The sequence below is a fragment of the Lineus longissimus genome, chromosome 10 (genome assembly GCF_910592395.1).
Source record: "Lineus longissimus chromosome 10, tnLinLong1.2, whole genome shotgun sequence".
Taxonomy (NCBI): Eukaryota; Metazoa; Nemertea; class Pilidiophora; order Heteronemertea; family Lineidae; genus Lineus; species Lineus longissimus.
This window is the reverse complement of record NC_088317.1, coordinates 17,807,231-17,824,546: the sequence shown is the minus strand read 5'-3', so window position 1 is coordinate 17,824,546 and position 17,316 is coordinate 17,807,231. Positions and strand designations below refer to the sequence as shown.

Below are 17,316 nucleotides of genomic sequence, written 5' to 3'. Positions count from 1 at the left end.
CTGCTTATTGTAGGCCCATTCCTCAGAGCGGCATGGGGTAGGCGAACGGGCGAAGCGTTCTGGAATCCGGCGAAGATAGAAGATAAGTGCCTTATGCTGTTAGTCTGGGGTCACAAGGTCCCAAAATGTGCCAAAATCAATTTTGATGTGACACCCCCTGCTGTACTTTCTTTTACACAAACCCCAACGAGCGCGGAAGTACTAATGAAAAAGTGGGAAGTGATGCTAATCCTCTGTTGCAAGCGGGTCCCTCGAATTACTTGTTTTACCAAACACTGTCATAAGACAAAAATCTTTGAAGGCACTTGGCTTGTGCATGCTTGTATGATCGCAAGATTCTTCCCCTCAAACAGACACGCCTGCCATGCTTTAAGGGCCGTTTCGGGGAATGAAGTAACCTCAAATAGCTACCACGTACCTTGAATGTCTGTCCGTGGCATGTAGACTTTAGCTGTCGTCAGTGCTGGAGTTAAAACCATAGAATTCACAATAGGAAACTTCATTCATTTATTGTTTAGGTTTTTTTGGTGGGATGCTACTTATTCTAAGTGCTTCCCGATAGCTGCATTTTCAGTTCTTGGTTAATTCTGTTTAAGGCTAGATTTCCCAAATTTTCTAAAATCGTGAAAAGGGTTCGTCCCAGGAAAAAGGAGAGACGCTGCGACTGCGAGGTACAAAACTACGCCCAGCACTACTGAAAAACACCCGGCTTTTCCCCCAAGCTGACTTTCTCATCCCATGAACCGTTAGGTACCGTACTTCGACGGCATCAAATATACATATAGTTGGCGTTAAATCCATGTCGATTTGATTTTTAAAGCGCTAAAAGGTCGGGGAATGGACTATACCTACCCGTAAGACCTGCTGTCACAAATCCAACCAGCAGAGCCTGTTGGAGCATCATGATACCCCGCCTATTCCCTGTGAATAAGTTCGACGCCCGGCGACACTGCAGTGTTGCCGTAACACCAGTCGGGGGCTTACCTAAATAATTAAGCCATTTTGTGGTAAGTGACGGGCTAGAAATGCTCAACTACAGTAACATGGGTTCTGTTCAGCAGCCATTTGAATATGTAGGCGTGGTGCTTGGAAACAATTTTAGAATCACTGCGGCAAATACTGTTGTAAAAAGTACGTTCGCGCTGTTAATTTATTAATTTTGCCTGCTCAATTGTTCGTTAGAAGGAGACTTGTAGGTCATCAACGCCCTGTTGAAATCAAGTGTCGTCTCGGCACTTCGGGGGGAAGTTCGTATGAATGTTGCAGGCGCACTGGTATGCGTATGATAAAAAATATACTATGTAAGGCTCGCCGATATGTTTTTGCTATAATGCATAATTGACAGCGGGGATGAGAGGCCTGCCCTCTTTGCTTTGTTCATCCATTCACCAATGAATCCTTCGTGATACTAGTAGTTCCTTGACGACAGCCCCGAATGGGCCTGCAGGTTCAGAGATATTCAAACTACTGTTTTGCTCGGACCATTCGGTTCATCGGCTGATATCGACAACGGTAGGAGCAGGGAGTTGTAATAGTACACCTTCCTGGTAGGAGCCATCATCCAAATTTACACCTTGTCTGCCCCGAAGCTGGTCTGCCCCTAAGCTGGTCTGGCCTGAAGCCTTACAGTAGAACACAGATGAGCTTCTCCACCAGTGTTAAAACCTGATCATTTCCGACCAGTGACCATTCTATACACCTGGGTGGAGTAAGGAATACAAGACATCTGCCTAGTGTCTCACGTGGGGATCGCACTAGGGACTTCACAACCGCCAGTCAGAAACCTGAGCCACATCTTCACTGTGGCTGCGTTTCTTGTCAGATACACACCAATGTAAAAGAGATAGTCATGTGTCTAAATATATTTTATTTACATTAATTTACATACAATATAATATCACCCTGAAAAAAGCTGTCAATCTAGCCATGGCTACCACAAGAGGGGACAGAGATATATACCAGGTCGGCAGTTATGTAGTGTACGGTCTTCCTGTTCTTAATGTGCCCCGCAAACAAGTCATTTGTAATGCCGCAATCTGTGATTTAAATCGCATGTGGTGATATTGGCTCTCTCGCGGTGGTCATTACACGGTCACCTAAAGCAGTTACTGGTTTGACTCGCACAGAAGAGATCTTTTATCACACATAGCAGTGATCGCAGACAGCTACAATATAAATTGCTCATTTGAACTCAAAAGTGAACATTAACACCCTTGTGTTCGGGTACCATTTGGGATTTACATATCAACAGGCTTTTGCTGATTGAGAGGCATAAAACAAAGGACACAATACATATGCAGGAATGAATACATTATGAATAGATTCACTGGTGACGAATCAGCCCCCCCCCCCCCCACCCCCCTACCACCATGTCACTTCTCCTTTTATGAAGCTGTCAAAACATGGCTAGATTGACACTTGTTCCACGGAGGCAAGCTTAATGCTAGTTACAAAATTAGCTATTAATCTATAAATATAATTGTACAGAGGTCAATATACATTATGCATAGGAGTCTACATGGGAAGGTTAGACACTGCCACCTGCTGGCTAGAATGTGAAAGACTATATCATGCTGCCATCTGGCAATCAAAAAGAACTAAATGGAAGATATGCTGGACACAGAATGAATACCTTTTTGGAAAATGATATCGGCCAATTATACAGTGGAACCTCCATTAGTAGACACCTCTCTTAGACGGACTCCCACTCTACTGATGACCCTGACTTTGGTCCAAATTGGTCTTCTCAACTCATTCTAACCTGTATTATCCGGACACCTCAAATTGACGACAGCATTTGACATTTCCAATTAGGGTGTCCGACGGGATTTCGCAAATACCTTCGATTCGGGAAAAAAGACACTCACAAGATTTGTTGTCCTCTAAAATAAAATTTGTAAGAAAGAAATTTTCTGAATCACAAAAGTAAAGAGGAATAAAGTTGGCAATTGACAATACAAGGAAGTTTTGTGATCCATGAACACTGCACCAAGGAATTAGGAAGGCTAAGAAGGACAAGTTACCAGGGGAGCCTACTCCCAAACAAATTCAGAACTTTCATGCCTGGACACAATGCACAGACTATATAGGCATGTTGTGTTTAAGGACACATTTGCTTATACAGCTCATCCTTTAATACTTGACAAAATGGTGACAAAACCAGTAAACCTGACCACTTTGATCTTTTTAAAAAAAATGCATGAGGAAGGATTCATGCCACAACATCATGCAAAATGAGGAAGAAATGCACCGAAAAAGTAATGTTCTAATGAACACCATTTCTACACTCAGAAAACGAGGTGCAAAATAGCGATTGTACTGTCATCATTGAGTAGCCTAGCTGCAGATTTCTCTATCTGATACACAATTGATTTCTAAACACTGTTCTTAAAAGGGAACTGTGTTCTCTATTTCTGGTCCCATTTTATGAAAGTGTTGGACGCAAACATATAAACTCTGGAAGACATATAACGGCCAAATATCAAGCATTTTAAGTCTACATTGTACAGGGTGTCCCAAAAAAAACAGTGCTGTCCAGGCAGGAAGAACAGTCCAATGGCTACTTCCCTTATCATTGAGAGTGGACAAGTGTACATTTTGCTGATGATGGTGTATAACAGGATACAAAAACTTGCCCGAGTGGTATTCACATGCCCCGCACAACAAGAACAATATCTTCCCAGCATGTACATTACCCTACCCTTGTACACAGTGAAAAAGATCTGAGCCAACTTCCTGAAACAACATCAGGATCAGGAATCATCCATAAAGTACTTACGTAATAAAACCCGGATTTTCGTGCCCCCTCCCCCCTGTACACACCCTGTACTCTCAGCTGTGGACCTCCCCTCTTCAGTGTGTACATACTTTATGGACAGTCCCATACATGGAATCCTCAAGTCGTCCAATCAAACTGGAAGTGCTTTTGGGACACTCTTTATTTCACCCCAGTTAGCAAGGTGGAATTTTAACAGTACCCTCTTCTGATGTCTGGAATAAACCAGGAGACAACCATTTCAACATCACTGAAGACACCGCGGCAACCAATACTTGGAATAAAATAATGCCTAGTTTTGCCAGTGCCTGTTTTCAGACAAACGGTGCATACCATTATGGAAGGGTGCTGTTCGGACAGCTTATTGCCTTAAAATTGTGCTATCCACACGATTTAGGCAACCGCAGAGAAGTAAGGGCACTATATACTGAAACGGTATTCTAACAATAAAGGATTACTGGTGGGGACTTCCTAATGCAAAATAAGGCGAACAATTCCAGCCCTGGTACAATCCTAGCCCCTACAGTGTAGAACAATACACATGAATGCTAACAGAGGCTACATAATTGTACAGGGGTTAGAATTGTACCAACTTACCTTGCTAATGGTCGTGTCCAAGAACGCATACTTGCACAAATGACCACCAATTGGCACCCAATCGTCGTGGCATGCAGAAATGCACACAAGAGTGTTCATCCCTATTACATTTACGTTACATCAGAAATCATCACCAGTTTATCGAGGAATAACAAAAGTGTCAACAACGGGCAACCCATCACCAGTGGCAAGTGCTGCCATCTATCACTAAAAAGACAAAACAATGGAACCTCTGAACTAAAATTGTTGGCTTCTTGTAGGGAATAAGTCACCAACTTTACACTGGTACAAATTTGGTCCACTCAATCACTGCACAGCAATGACTGTCATTTTTATCAACATGTCACAGGCTCATCAAATGTAAACAATCAAACCAGATGAAAAACAAGATACAGGTTAGACTGATGCCATGGATAGGACAAGCATAATTCAGCAAAAAAACATTATGCGGATAAAATCACAATCCCAAAAATGATTTATTTTCATTTTTGGAATTCAAAACTCTGGCATGATTTGGAACAACATTGAATGTCACATTCACTGGGATTCAGCTATGGGTGTATAGTCGTCTCCATGGGACATTCATGGAAGTACAGTCAAGCTTTTCGTATTGCTGAGATCACATGATGCATTACAAAGGATTTCCATAGGACAACCCAATGCAGAAGACCTTTGGTGATTGGCTGACAGTCAAACAAATTTTAAAATTTGTGCCGACTAGCGTCATCTCTTATTGCAAAGATCACATGACACGGCAAAGGATTCTATTGGACAGCTTCATGCATGTGATGTCAGCGATAGTCTGACACATCTGAGACTGGTTGCACGACTGTCCATAGTAAACAAACTCTGCTACAGGCCCCCTCGTGTTGTAAAGATAGCTATGATTCCATTAGACAGCTCAATGAATGTGACACTTGGTGTCTGTCCGATACATCCCAGATGGCTCAAGCACGATCTGTCCATGAGTACACTAGCTCCATCTATTGGCCGACTTGTATTGCTAAGATCAAACGACGCATGGCAAAGAATTGGACAGCTCAATGCAAGTAGCCTAACGATTGTCTGACATCTTAGACGGTTTAAACATGATCTTTCCGTCGAACACTACATCTCCATCCATAGGCCTACTCGTATTGCAAAGATCACATAACACATGGCAAAAACTCAATGCCAGTGACACTTGGTGATTGTCCGAGACGGTTTTAGCATGATCGGTGTGGTACATTTGCTCCATCTATTGGCCCTGGAATGACAGGAAGGGTAAAATGCATAAATATTGTCCGCTTGGAGAAAATGTAACTTCGCCATTGGAAATGGACTCTACAAAACGGTGGGACACATTAGTCATTAAGCAAATTACTTGCAACACATTCAATAAACAACTGGTTGATTTTCCATATGGAACTTCTCTTTGAGACTGCTCTTCTGTAACAAACAAAAGTAATTATATAAACAAATTTAATATTTAGCTATACCAAGGAACAACAAAATGATTTGACACAATACTAACCGACATATCAATACAGTGTGAACTGGAATTCCAGTTGTTCTCACTACCACAAGATGTCAGCACTCACATAGAGTTTATAGGTGTAGTCTCACTATTCGATTTATCTGATATGACATTTGTTTGGAATGAATCACTTGCTGACATTATTGAAAAGTTCTCCTGTAGGAATTTAATGTTGAACAACGGCATGCTAGGCCTACAGGACATAGGAAATAGAGATGGTCTTATGTATTGGTAAGGCCACTATAAGATGATGCCCTTAAATGTCTGGAAGCTGAGCAATGTCAATATATTGAGGGTCAAGATTGTTGCTGATGGTCTCTGATGTGACTTGGCCAAGAACTGAATCATTTTGAGTAGAGTGGGCTGTAATATAATTCATATCACACATTTCTACCACTGACCGAGATCGGTAATAGTTGATATCATTATTGATATGTTTATGGGAGTGTCCTGGTCTGATGTGTAGCTCGTTTATAGATCCGTGCTTTTGTTGTTGTAGTGGGTGTTCTTCCCGGAACCCAGATGTTTCCATTGTTGGAAATGATCTCCACTCAATTTGTAGGCCTACTCTACCCTTTTGAGTAAAAAGGACATTCACTGTAATGAAGTCTATATACAGAAGTGCACACATGTACTGCCTGAATTTACAGCCCCTTTTGTAAGTGATGATCAGACTTTGGCCCGGGGGGGGGGGGGGCATGTGATGGGCTCAGGATTAGAAAGAAGGTGCGAGGGGCCTTTCAACACTGCTTTGATAGATGTCCTATGACGGTAAAAAGAACTACTTGTGGCATTACCCCTGGAAGTTCAGTATGATTAGCAACTGGCTGGCTGAGAACTTAAGTGGCAGCAAAACCTGAAAGAATGCATTTGAGAACAGATAGAGCCGCGAAAATCATGGTGTTGACAGTATCTGTAGTGCCAGCATTTCCCTCTTGCTACTCCTCGTTTTAGTCATTACGGCATGAACGATGATTTCAAAACTGATGATCAACTCAACTGGCTCTGCCCATAAATTATGACGAGGTTCATTAGGAGATAAAATTACAGACGCACGACTTTAATTACCCTCCGATTGATTTGGTGCAAAAAATTCAATCATGACGATGACGATGATACGATGGTATGGTGCAAGTAACAGAGATCAGAGAGCCGAGCTACTTGATTTCTCAGCTGGCTGCCCGCAAGCAGCAATACCATGATTACTTCAGCCTTTGGCTATGATGAAAATTCTTAAACGCTTTGATTACAATGTACCACAGTTGATGGTGTGCGATGCACACGTCCTCTGGGCCTCCCATTGAAGACAGCGGTTACGGTCAGGCAACATTCTATGATCGCATGGAATGGGTTGGTGCAAAATATGGAAGCAATCAGAAATCACCCAAAATCACAAGTCATTGATACCTCACTGTAGTGTTTGTTTTGGTAGTCTCAACAAACACCGCTGGGTGGAGCTGGCCTTTTACTCAAAAAATACCTCCACCCTAGCGGCGATCGGCAAGACCACCAATACCGACAGTGAGGTAGAAATACCGTAAAAGTATGGAGACTTAACAGATAAAAGAGTAGCATGCTTGTCCCAAACAATAGCAAAAGGGCCCCGGCAGTTGGTGAGTTGGGTCCTGAAGTGCTAACTGAACAAAATATGTTTTCAGGTCTCGAGGGTTAAAATAAATCTGTTCAGTTTACTGTTGTCAGTGACTAATATGATCATGATCGACTAATTATTTTCTGACAGATACAATCTCTCCGTCTCTCTAAGGGAATTAGCTCGTCTCAGATTGAAGATACAAAAGATATCTGTCGCATCGTGCCGATGAAATTTATACTGGTATTGACGAATTTGGAATGCTGCTTCTTTCCTACCAACCTTTATACGCACATGACGAGCAGGACCCTGTAGTAGGCCCACGCACCTCTGAAGTATGCAGGTCACCACCAAAGAGTTGGAAAGGTATTCAGGGCACGTGTTAAACTTTCCTTGAATGAGCACGATGGCCAATCGCAAAGTCATCAAAAGCACTGTCAATCAAATGCCTATTGACTGTGAAACCAGACAATTCAATGTTCATGAGAGATTGTAATTATGAACTCATTATATCTGACAGTCATACTCTCTTAAACAGGAAAAAATTTTTTGAATTGTAGGCCAGTTGATTGATATGATGGAACACACACACCAGGATGGAGGCTCTACTCATCTGCAGACTACCAAAGTTGGTTGAATCTAGAGCAACAAACAGTCAGTTTCATTGACAAACAATAGAATAGTTTTGGGTTGTTATGACGCCAGCATTGGAACTCATTATCTGATAATTAGGCTCACATTTCATGGCTGTCCGCATAAATTTCTGAACCAACTATTTCATTATTATGGCCAGCAATGCATTCACTTTTTTCACTCGGCAAGGCCACCCTGGCAGCAATGACAATTTACTACATAACCTATTGTGTTGTGCATTACTCGACTGGGTGATAAGTAACCAAGAGACCAACATACGGGGGGGGGGGGCGGGGGGGGGGGGGGGGAGGTATCAACTGGGAGAGAGTGCCTCAAACAGCGAAGGGTGAATCCCCCCAGCTTGCCTGAGTCTTCATTACCCCTAATAGGCAATCTCCCAGTCGAGTAATCAGCCCATCTCCCTGTCCACTCGACTCCATGCCAAGAATCAATTCCCATTCTTAGGTGTCAATACTGTTTGTGCTCACTGACCACCTGCTTCCAGCTCGTGGTTATGATGTCTGACGTCACTGTACCCCCCCCCCCCCGTGCTGGACAGAAAGGCATGTTGGATTGAGTATCTTGATGATGGCACTGCCACTGCATCTTATGAATCTCAGTCTGCTAACCATGGGACTATATCTGCCAACCACGAAAGAACCAGAGTCTACAGACTCAGAGGAACAAGCCGCAGCCATGTAGCACGCTCATTTCCCAGCAGTAGGCATCTAATGATCACAGACCCCCTGTTCAAGTGCGAGCCTCTAATTGGTGATCAGCTTCATAACATATGAGCAATGATGTTAGATGCACTGGGTAGTTTGGCCAAAACCTATAAATCACAGAGCTGGACCCCATACCTGTAGTTTCTCTCAGTCTGATGATGTTTGTGGGTTGGCAACCCAGCAATATTTTCTCTCAACGGGAACTGGTGCACGTCACTCGCGAAAGCATGCGCCGTCTAATTCAATCCCATATTGTCAGAAATATCCGATTTGCCCTGGTTGTTAGCCTGAAACCGATCTACAATATAGTTCCTGTGTTTCTCATTCAATTACCGATTGCAACATAACACCAAGATTAATTACCTAATTATAACAGTTGCCAATAGCAACTGTTTTTTCATCATTTACAAAGTATAAGTACCAAGGTACTTCCTATCTGTCAATAACTCTAAACACCCAGGGACAGGGACCATCTCAAAGATATGTGTAAGACTTGGGGGCTGCCTCAAAACCCTCACGTGAGGAATCGATCTAAATGTACTCACAAATAAGGCTTGAAATAAAGTAAGAGTGAAGGGGCATCATCAATTTCATTATTTCATCATGGGTTGTTTAAGAAATGGTAATGGTATTTTTTGGATGCTGCAAAAATCGATTTCAAAATTTAGTCTGAACTTTTTTTGCATCATCTAAAACAATGTTCATGTGGCAAAAATCTTCAACTTCCATCCCTACAACCTTGAGCACTATGATGACTCCCATAATTATGATATCCAGAGTTCACCTTCTTATTTCTTATCTCAGAATCTTGTATTAAATGTTTGTTTAGTCATCAAGTTGCTTGTCTGCCATGTGCGACCTCCAGGTGAGGACAGGTTCCAATCAAGAAGAGAGTAACATCGGTATTTGATCAGTCAGGCCAGGATCCATATTTTATGAGCTGTCGCTACTCCCGGCTATCGTGGCTACTCCTGGCTATCGTGGCTACTCCTGGCTATCGTGGCTACTCCTGGCTATCGTGGCTACTCCTGGCTATCGTGGCTACTCCCGGCTATCGTGGCTACTCCCGGCTATCGTGGCTACTCCTGGCTATCGTGGCTACTCCCGGCTATCGTGGCTACTCCCGGCTATCGTGGCTACTCCTGGCTATCGTCGCTACTCCTGGCTATCGTCGCTACTCCCGGCTATCGTGGCTACTCCTGGCTATCGTGGCTACTCCCGGCTATCGTGGCTACTCCTGGCTATCGTGGCTACTCCCGGCTATCGTGGCTACTCCTGGCTATCGTGGCTACTCCCGGCTATCGTGGCTACTCCTGGCTATCGTGGCTACTCCTGGCTATCGTGGCTACTCCTGGCTATCGTGGCTACTCCCGGCTATCGTGGCTACTCCCGGCTATCGTGGCTACTCCCGGCTATCGTGGCTACTCCTGGCTATCGTGGCTACTCCTGGCTATCGTGGCTACTCCTGGCTATCGTGGCTACTCCCGGCTATCGTGGCTACTCCTGGCTATCGTGGCTACTCCCGGCTATCGTGGCTACTCCTGGCTATCGTGGCTACTCCTGGCTATCGTGGCTACTCCTGGCTATCGTGGCTACTCCCGGCTATCGTGGCTACTCCCGGCTATCGTGGCTACTCCTGGCTATCGTGGCTACTCCTGGCTATCGTGGCTACTTTCTGCTTTGCCACTCATGTCTATCCTCTAGCTACGGTAGACAGGACTTTGACTTTTCATTGGCCCAGCAAGTATTGATGCCCAAGCTCAAGGCTACTTGGCCCCATGACCTACTATAAGCAGGGACATGCTCCTCACTGAAAAATCTCCGTAGCTCCACACTTCATTTCTAAGAATGCATGCTTTGTTTCCAGGACAGGCAGGAGGTCTTCTCATCAACCTCCCCTCAGGCCTAGTGTACATTTCAAGTCCATTACCTTGGTATATGAATTCATTGATATTCCATGCACTACTTCGACAAGAAAAAACCACCAGATGTCGATTGATGAGTCAAACAACACAACTAATTTACCCATGTGTAGTTTCAGATGTCTGATATCCCAAACACAACTTTTTATCCATCAATCACTCATATCAGGCATGTCAGGTAGGAACTATTAGGAGCCAACAAGATCACGACCATTGAGAAGATATTTTTCAAATGTGGAACAACTTAACTTTGGAACCCTGGCAGACAGAAAGAATAAATACAAGTTCTTACACAGCGCTTTATGTCCAACATTCCCAAAGCGCTTTACTTTTATTCTTTACTCAAGCTGAAACTTTCAGTAGAATTCAGATGAGCTGCTCAAGTGTGGATCAAACCAGGGACCTCTTGGCCGCTAATCAGAGACCTGAGCTTCTACACCTCCACCGCTCTTGGAAGTTGAATGAGTGCTCTGGCCTGATCGAGTGGCACTGCCACAAAAAATGGATTTGCTTTGACCCTGCATCCTACAGGAGATGAGACGACCAAGATCTGTGACAGCAACGAAAGGTTAATTGGTCCAATGGGTGAAGATCAAAGGAGGATGCTACCAGGCAAAAGAAAATACTTCAGAAGGAATATCTAGCCAATCTGATGCACTGCAAGATATCGTAATGACAAGACAACCATCTCAAAAACATTTCCCGGCTTTGATAGAATGTCATGTTATTGCATCACAAAACATCGATCAATGACTTACTACAAAGAAATCTCACGTTCTGCATAGAGAATACTCATCGTAGTAACTGTCACATATTTTTATTTGATTTTTCCGCTGCCATTGTCCTGATATGACAGACTGGATGTCAGCAGTGGCAGACAGTAGTTAAGAGTGTATCTCATCAGGGGGTTACACTTCTTTAGAAATGTGTAAACAAGCAATTTTTGTAGCCGGCCAATAATTGCTTCAACATAATGCTGCCAGAAAACACTGGAACTCTCCAACACTAACGTCAAAGGCCATCATGAATCATACCAAATTTCTCCAACGCATGGAACATCTTGACCTGGCATTTCTGATTCCAATATCTTTCCATCTTTCTCAGTATCAATTTCATATGTTACTCCAGCGGCACCATCGAGTTGACTCAATATAAATTGGCCGATTTATATGACAATCAGGTCAATTTGTTTCATACGCCTACATGTACACTTCAAATTATTGACTTGCATTGCATCACATCCACAATAAAAAGGTTTCATTTTTGTATTGGATTTGAAAGAGTTACTACCAAGGCAGGTCAATGTTTACATAACAAATCATTGTTGATTTCTTATAATACTTCCTTGACCTAGGACATGAAAGAGCTCATGTTCTAAATTGGCCACAAAAATTTGGTTCATACATTCACAATGAGAAAATATGTTGATAAAACATCATTCATGTTATTGTGTAGAAATAATGAGCTTTAACTTCAGTGGCATGGCAGAATTCACAATGTAGAAAGATTCTTTTCATCCCCTCAACATACCCTTTCCACTGACTTTGAAATAACACACCAATTAGGCAGACTCTTTAATGAATAGTGTCAGATGACTATAGACTTAAGACCTTCTGCAAACAGGAAATATTCACATGATTTTTATTTTCATGTTTTACTGTGAAAGACAAAATCTGATTGAAATGACTGAAACAGGGTTGACAAAACGCAAAAGATGCAATTTCACAAAATGACCACAGATATTTCTGGTAACTACAGTATTGCCAGAATTGAGGGACAATAGTCTGCAATGTCTTTTCAATGCCTGGGCTTATTCAACAATGGGATACATTCAGTACACCAGACACCTATCAATCATGCCAATGGCTTCACCACAAAAGACTGATGGTGAACTTCACATTTTCACCATGCACTGTCTAATTGAGAGGTCTAGGCATAGTCTGGTTGCAAAGGCCTTGTCAAAAAGGCGGATAGAGTTAAGGCAAAAGGCCCAGGCTGACTCCGTTTACACAGAAATGTGTGTCATCATTCCAGTCAGTATAGGCTAGGCCTACCTTATGTGTACCTGTAGTGTGTGGGAATATACATTGTCACGTGTCATAGGACACCATGTAGACATGTGGTCACTCATACATGTGCCCTGGTTATGTGCAGTAACTAGGCCTACCTGGCATCCATTTAGGGTCAGGCTTCAATCTTGGCAATGACACCGTCTCAAAGCACTGATATCTGACAATCGTTTTAAGACCTGAATTATCTGAATTATGTGTCCTTGAGCAAGGCACTTTTAACTTTAAACCCAACTTGCTGCTCTCCATTGAACTTGAAGAGTACGGACCATGGTGGTTACTGGTAATACCAAAATGGCAGATAGTCAAAAATGCGAAGATTTTCGAAGTCGATGAGACCTGAATAATGGCAGCTGCACTTTGAATCTTAAATCTCCAATCCTTTTTTCTCCACCTGAAAAAGAGCAAATTCACCAATACGGTTGGCATTGCAAGCATTTGCCACTTCACAGTAGGCCACTATGATAGCTTACTTCAGCTGAAATTATCAAATGGAAAAGAGCATCATTTACTTCGACACCTGTTCATGTAAACAAACCCTGTAAACGATTCAAGTAAAAAACAAACATATTTTTACAGGAACAGATACTTCTTGTCTTCATTGACTTCATGGCAGGTGGCAGAGTGCTGTCTCGGAGAACACAGTATCAGTATAGTGTACTAGTACGTTAAACGAATGTTAATGTGTAAATAAAAATACTCACGATTATGCTCGATGAATACATATACCATATCCAGAAAGAATCTAGCCCTAATTAAATTCTGCTTGGCTATCAATGCTTATAAATAAATATAGTACTTGCCCTCTGAATGAATGGTTATAAATTCATGATGAATCTGAACCAGCAAGGGAGACAGTAATCTTGATGCCCTGCAGCAGGAGGCCCTACTGCTTATGTAGATAGGTTCACAGTCCCCCTCGGGTATGATGGGGGTGAACTTGGTGAACCTAGAGTTTGTGCCAGATGAAAATAGAAGGGCACACCACCATGTCCCTCTGGAAGAGCTATTACATTTTCTATACAGAAAGGCTAACCCTGCCTTTTTCTGAGTTCACCCTGTCCTTTATTCTTTGTTAATTCCCAAAATCTCTGCCCTGGGAAAGACAGTAGTCCTGGCATGCCAAGCAAACAATCAGGTCATCGACACCACAGACAAACATTACAAGCATTTACGGTGTTACGTTTCAATCAAAGTGACTTGCTCAAGGTCAGGACAGGCGATATGCAAGGCGATATGAACACTATAAGGTTCGTTCAAAACACACATGCTCTAGGCGGTGATGTGAGCATTTATTGACAAAGAAAGCGAAAAACTATGTCCTAGAGGCTGAAGTATTCCCATCTTGAGATAGCGTATGGTGTCAACAAGAGGGCTCTTCTCTTCAGAAGTTCAAACAGTGGCCTACATTGACTTGACATGAGGTCACGGTTTCATCACGACTCTAAATACACCTGACCCTAAGAGATAAGCATTGAGACTGTCAGAAAGTCATGACTGTACAAAGTTGATGAGAATCATCCAGTCATGTGGTGCAAGTGAAATGTGATACTTGACAATGACAAGATTGCTAAGTTATGACCTCAAGACAACTCATGTTTACTATGCAACATTACTTTGCAACATGTTTAGACATGTCATTGTCAGCAGATCCTGACCAAGGATCATTCATCATCATCTCGGCATGCAAAGAAGTAGGGTCATTCGGTTAAACCCATACCCAATAGAAAAAAGGAGTACCTACCCTAGTTAGAGTATCACACAGCATCCATTTTTATTTTTTGACGGCGAATAGTTCATTTCTCGCACAATTTCTATAAATACTTCATTTACGTTTTGCGTATTTTTCGCCGATGCTTCCACGAATGGACACCCCCACAAATGTGCAAGTGACAAGCCCTCCTCTGTCGACACCTCCCTCTGTTGGTCCAAGTCTGACTTATTCCCCACTAAAACCACTGGCACTTTCTCTATGCCTTTCACTCGCACGATTTGGTCCTTCATGGTTTTTATGTCCTGGAAAGTCTGTAAGCTTGTTATGGAATACACTATGACAAAACCTTGGCCATTTTTTATGTACAAGTCACGCATTGACGCAAATTGTTCAGTACCTGCCGTGTCTAGAATTTCTAAAACACTTGGTGCATTATCCACTTCAATTTCCTTCCTATAAAAATCTTCTATCGTTGGGTCGTATTTTTCCACGAACGTCCCCGATACGAACTTCACGGTAAGGGCACTCTTGCCCACGCCTCCACTTCCGAGGATCACCACCTTGAACTCCCTCATTTTGGCCGGGTATCTTCAGCAGTTTTCAGAAAAGAGTTTGCACTCCTGAAAAATAAAGGAAAGTTCATGATTAGCTGATTGGGAATGATATTTGTATAAGGCTTGAAGCAGAACTGAAAATGAAAGATATCAGAATATCAGGTATAAAATTTCATCTTCAAACATGCATCTCCATGAAAAACTCACTCCTTTTTTCCTTTGGCAATCCCCCTCCCCGCACACTTGGAAATCCTATGCCTTAGAGAGCCCATGGTTCACTGATTGCAGCCCTTGGGTTTTAGACAAGAAGATTAGGTTTGAGGCAATCACTTGCCAGAGACATGAGAGAGTTACGGTACATGATAGTCAACAGCATCACACTTGTTGATGTGGCATAGGAGCAAGGGCAAGGTTGCCTATTCTCCAAAATTGAATAATGTATACACATCAGGATCCAACATAACAGAATAAAAAAGAATCCCTTCCGCTCGACAGAAGTTTTCTATCAGAAAAACACCCTTGTGCATGTGCTGCAGCTCAACTGGCTTTTACTTACAATGTTTTTAAAAGCCACTAATTCTTTCTCTCACTGAAGACTTTTTGCTCCTACCATAACAGAATTAGCTATGCCAAGTACGGAAATAATAGATTCTTTTGAAAGCGGTTCCAAAAAGTGGCGATGATTTTTCCAAGAAAACTGCATAACGAAGTCAAGATTGCATCTTTTTCAATAATAAAGTGGTTGTTTTCTTGACAACAACATTTTCCAGGAAATGAATGACCAGGATGAACTTGAGATACATTAATGCAAAGTGACAGCAGTCCATCAATTTCAACCAATGTGACCAACAGCCCAAAAAGTAGACCTAAATCATTGAAACTTATTAGTTACAAAATCATGAATCATAATCACAAGGACTTTCAGTTTCATTCAAGCAATTGAACGATGGTTTTTATAAAACAGAACAAGTCCTCAAAACACATTTTGCTAAAGGTCATTGAAGCACACAATTTGCAAGAACAGCACGATCCCAGTGTGGAATGCTTACTAAAGGACTAGAGGAAGCTGAAGAGTCTGGAGGCCTTCAAGTCCAAGCCTGCCTCTCTATACAGCCTATAGATTTACGTAGAGATGTCTGATACCATGTAAACTGTTTTATCTCACACCCTAACTAAATTTCTATCACTCTACACACTACAACCAAGCCCATACACACACAACACCACGCGATTAAGTATGCCCCAGTAGGACACCAATCTAATCATGAAAAGGAAGTCAGAAGAAGAAGCAATTGTAGGAACACTACCAATGAGAATGGGGCCTCCAGACGATCAAGACGTCCCTGTTGGCAGAGATTTGATGAAGTCCAATCATTCTCAATCAGAGATAACCCAGCTCATCTAATACACGGCTAATTCGATTACGGTAACTGTCTGCATCAATGTCTCATCAATGACATAAATCAGCCAAAAGGGGCACAATAAAACACTGTATCGCCTATCGGTAGTGACATTAAACAGTGTTTATCTCTCTCTACAGCCATGAATGCTGCCAAGGCACCTAGAGACTAGAGACACAACCCCCCCCCCTCCATCCAGACAGATATCCTTTTGCTCCCCCCTCCCCCATCAACCAAGACCAAAAAGCTAGCGGCTATGCCCCTGGTTGGGGCAGGTGCTCCGATTCTTCCCCTCCCCCCTCCCCAAATATGGCTTGGCTGATGAACTTGACATATTACAGTATAGGCCTAGTACAATACATACTGGTAGGTAGTGTGTCAATGCATGAATGTGTGTGCATGTGTGTATTGTGCAGGCTAGGTCTGCAGCGAGTGTAAATGCATGCAGTTGCAACAGGAAGTGTCAACACAAAATCGGCGACCAAAAAAATAAGGATTTTCAAGGGTAAGATGGACATGACAAATGGCTTACCTGCTTTTACGATTAGTCTTATTTTCAATTCTTACATACGATTTATTTTTGAAGAATGTAAAGCGGGTCAAAAAGCGGTATTTCCCAGAGCAATAATTCACAACTGTTCGACATTTCCGCCATGTTGGGCGGATCGCAAAACTTTTAGAAGGTGCTGCCATCTTCCGTTACCAAAAGTTAAATTAATCTTTTTCTCTCTTAAAGCGGACTATTTTGCGTTTAAAAAGTCTAAATATCTATTTAACTCGATTGAAACGGATTTAGATGTTTCTTATTGTTAGTTAAAGC

The 17,316-nt window shown here is 42.5% G+C and overlaps 1 protein-coding gene across 1 annotated transcript; it reads right to left on the bottom strand.

Annotated features, from left to right (window-relative positions):
* Positions 1-1,852: 1,852 nt before the first annotated feature.
* Positions 1,853-17,150, bottom strand: LOC135494640 (ras-related protein Rap-2a-like). Its single transcript, XM_064782793.1, has 3 exons — positions 17,029-17,150; positions 14,573-15,162; positions 1,853-5,618 (listed from the first exon to the last, which is right to left on the bottom strand). The coding sequence occupies exon 2, from the start codon at positions 15,115-15,117 to the stop codon at positions 14,578-14,580; it is 540 nt and encodes a 179-aa protein (XP_064638863.1). The 5' UTR covers positions 15,118-15,162; positions 17,029-17,150; the 3' UTR covers positions 1,853-5,618; positions 14,573-14,577.
* Between the last annotated feature and the right edge of the window lie 166 nt (positions 17,151-17,316).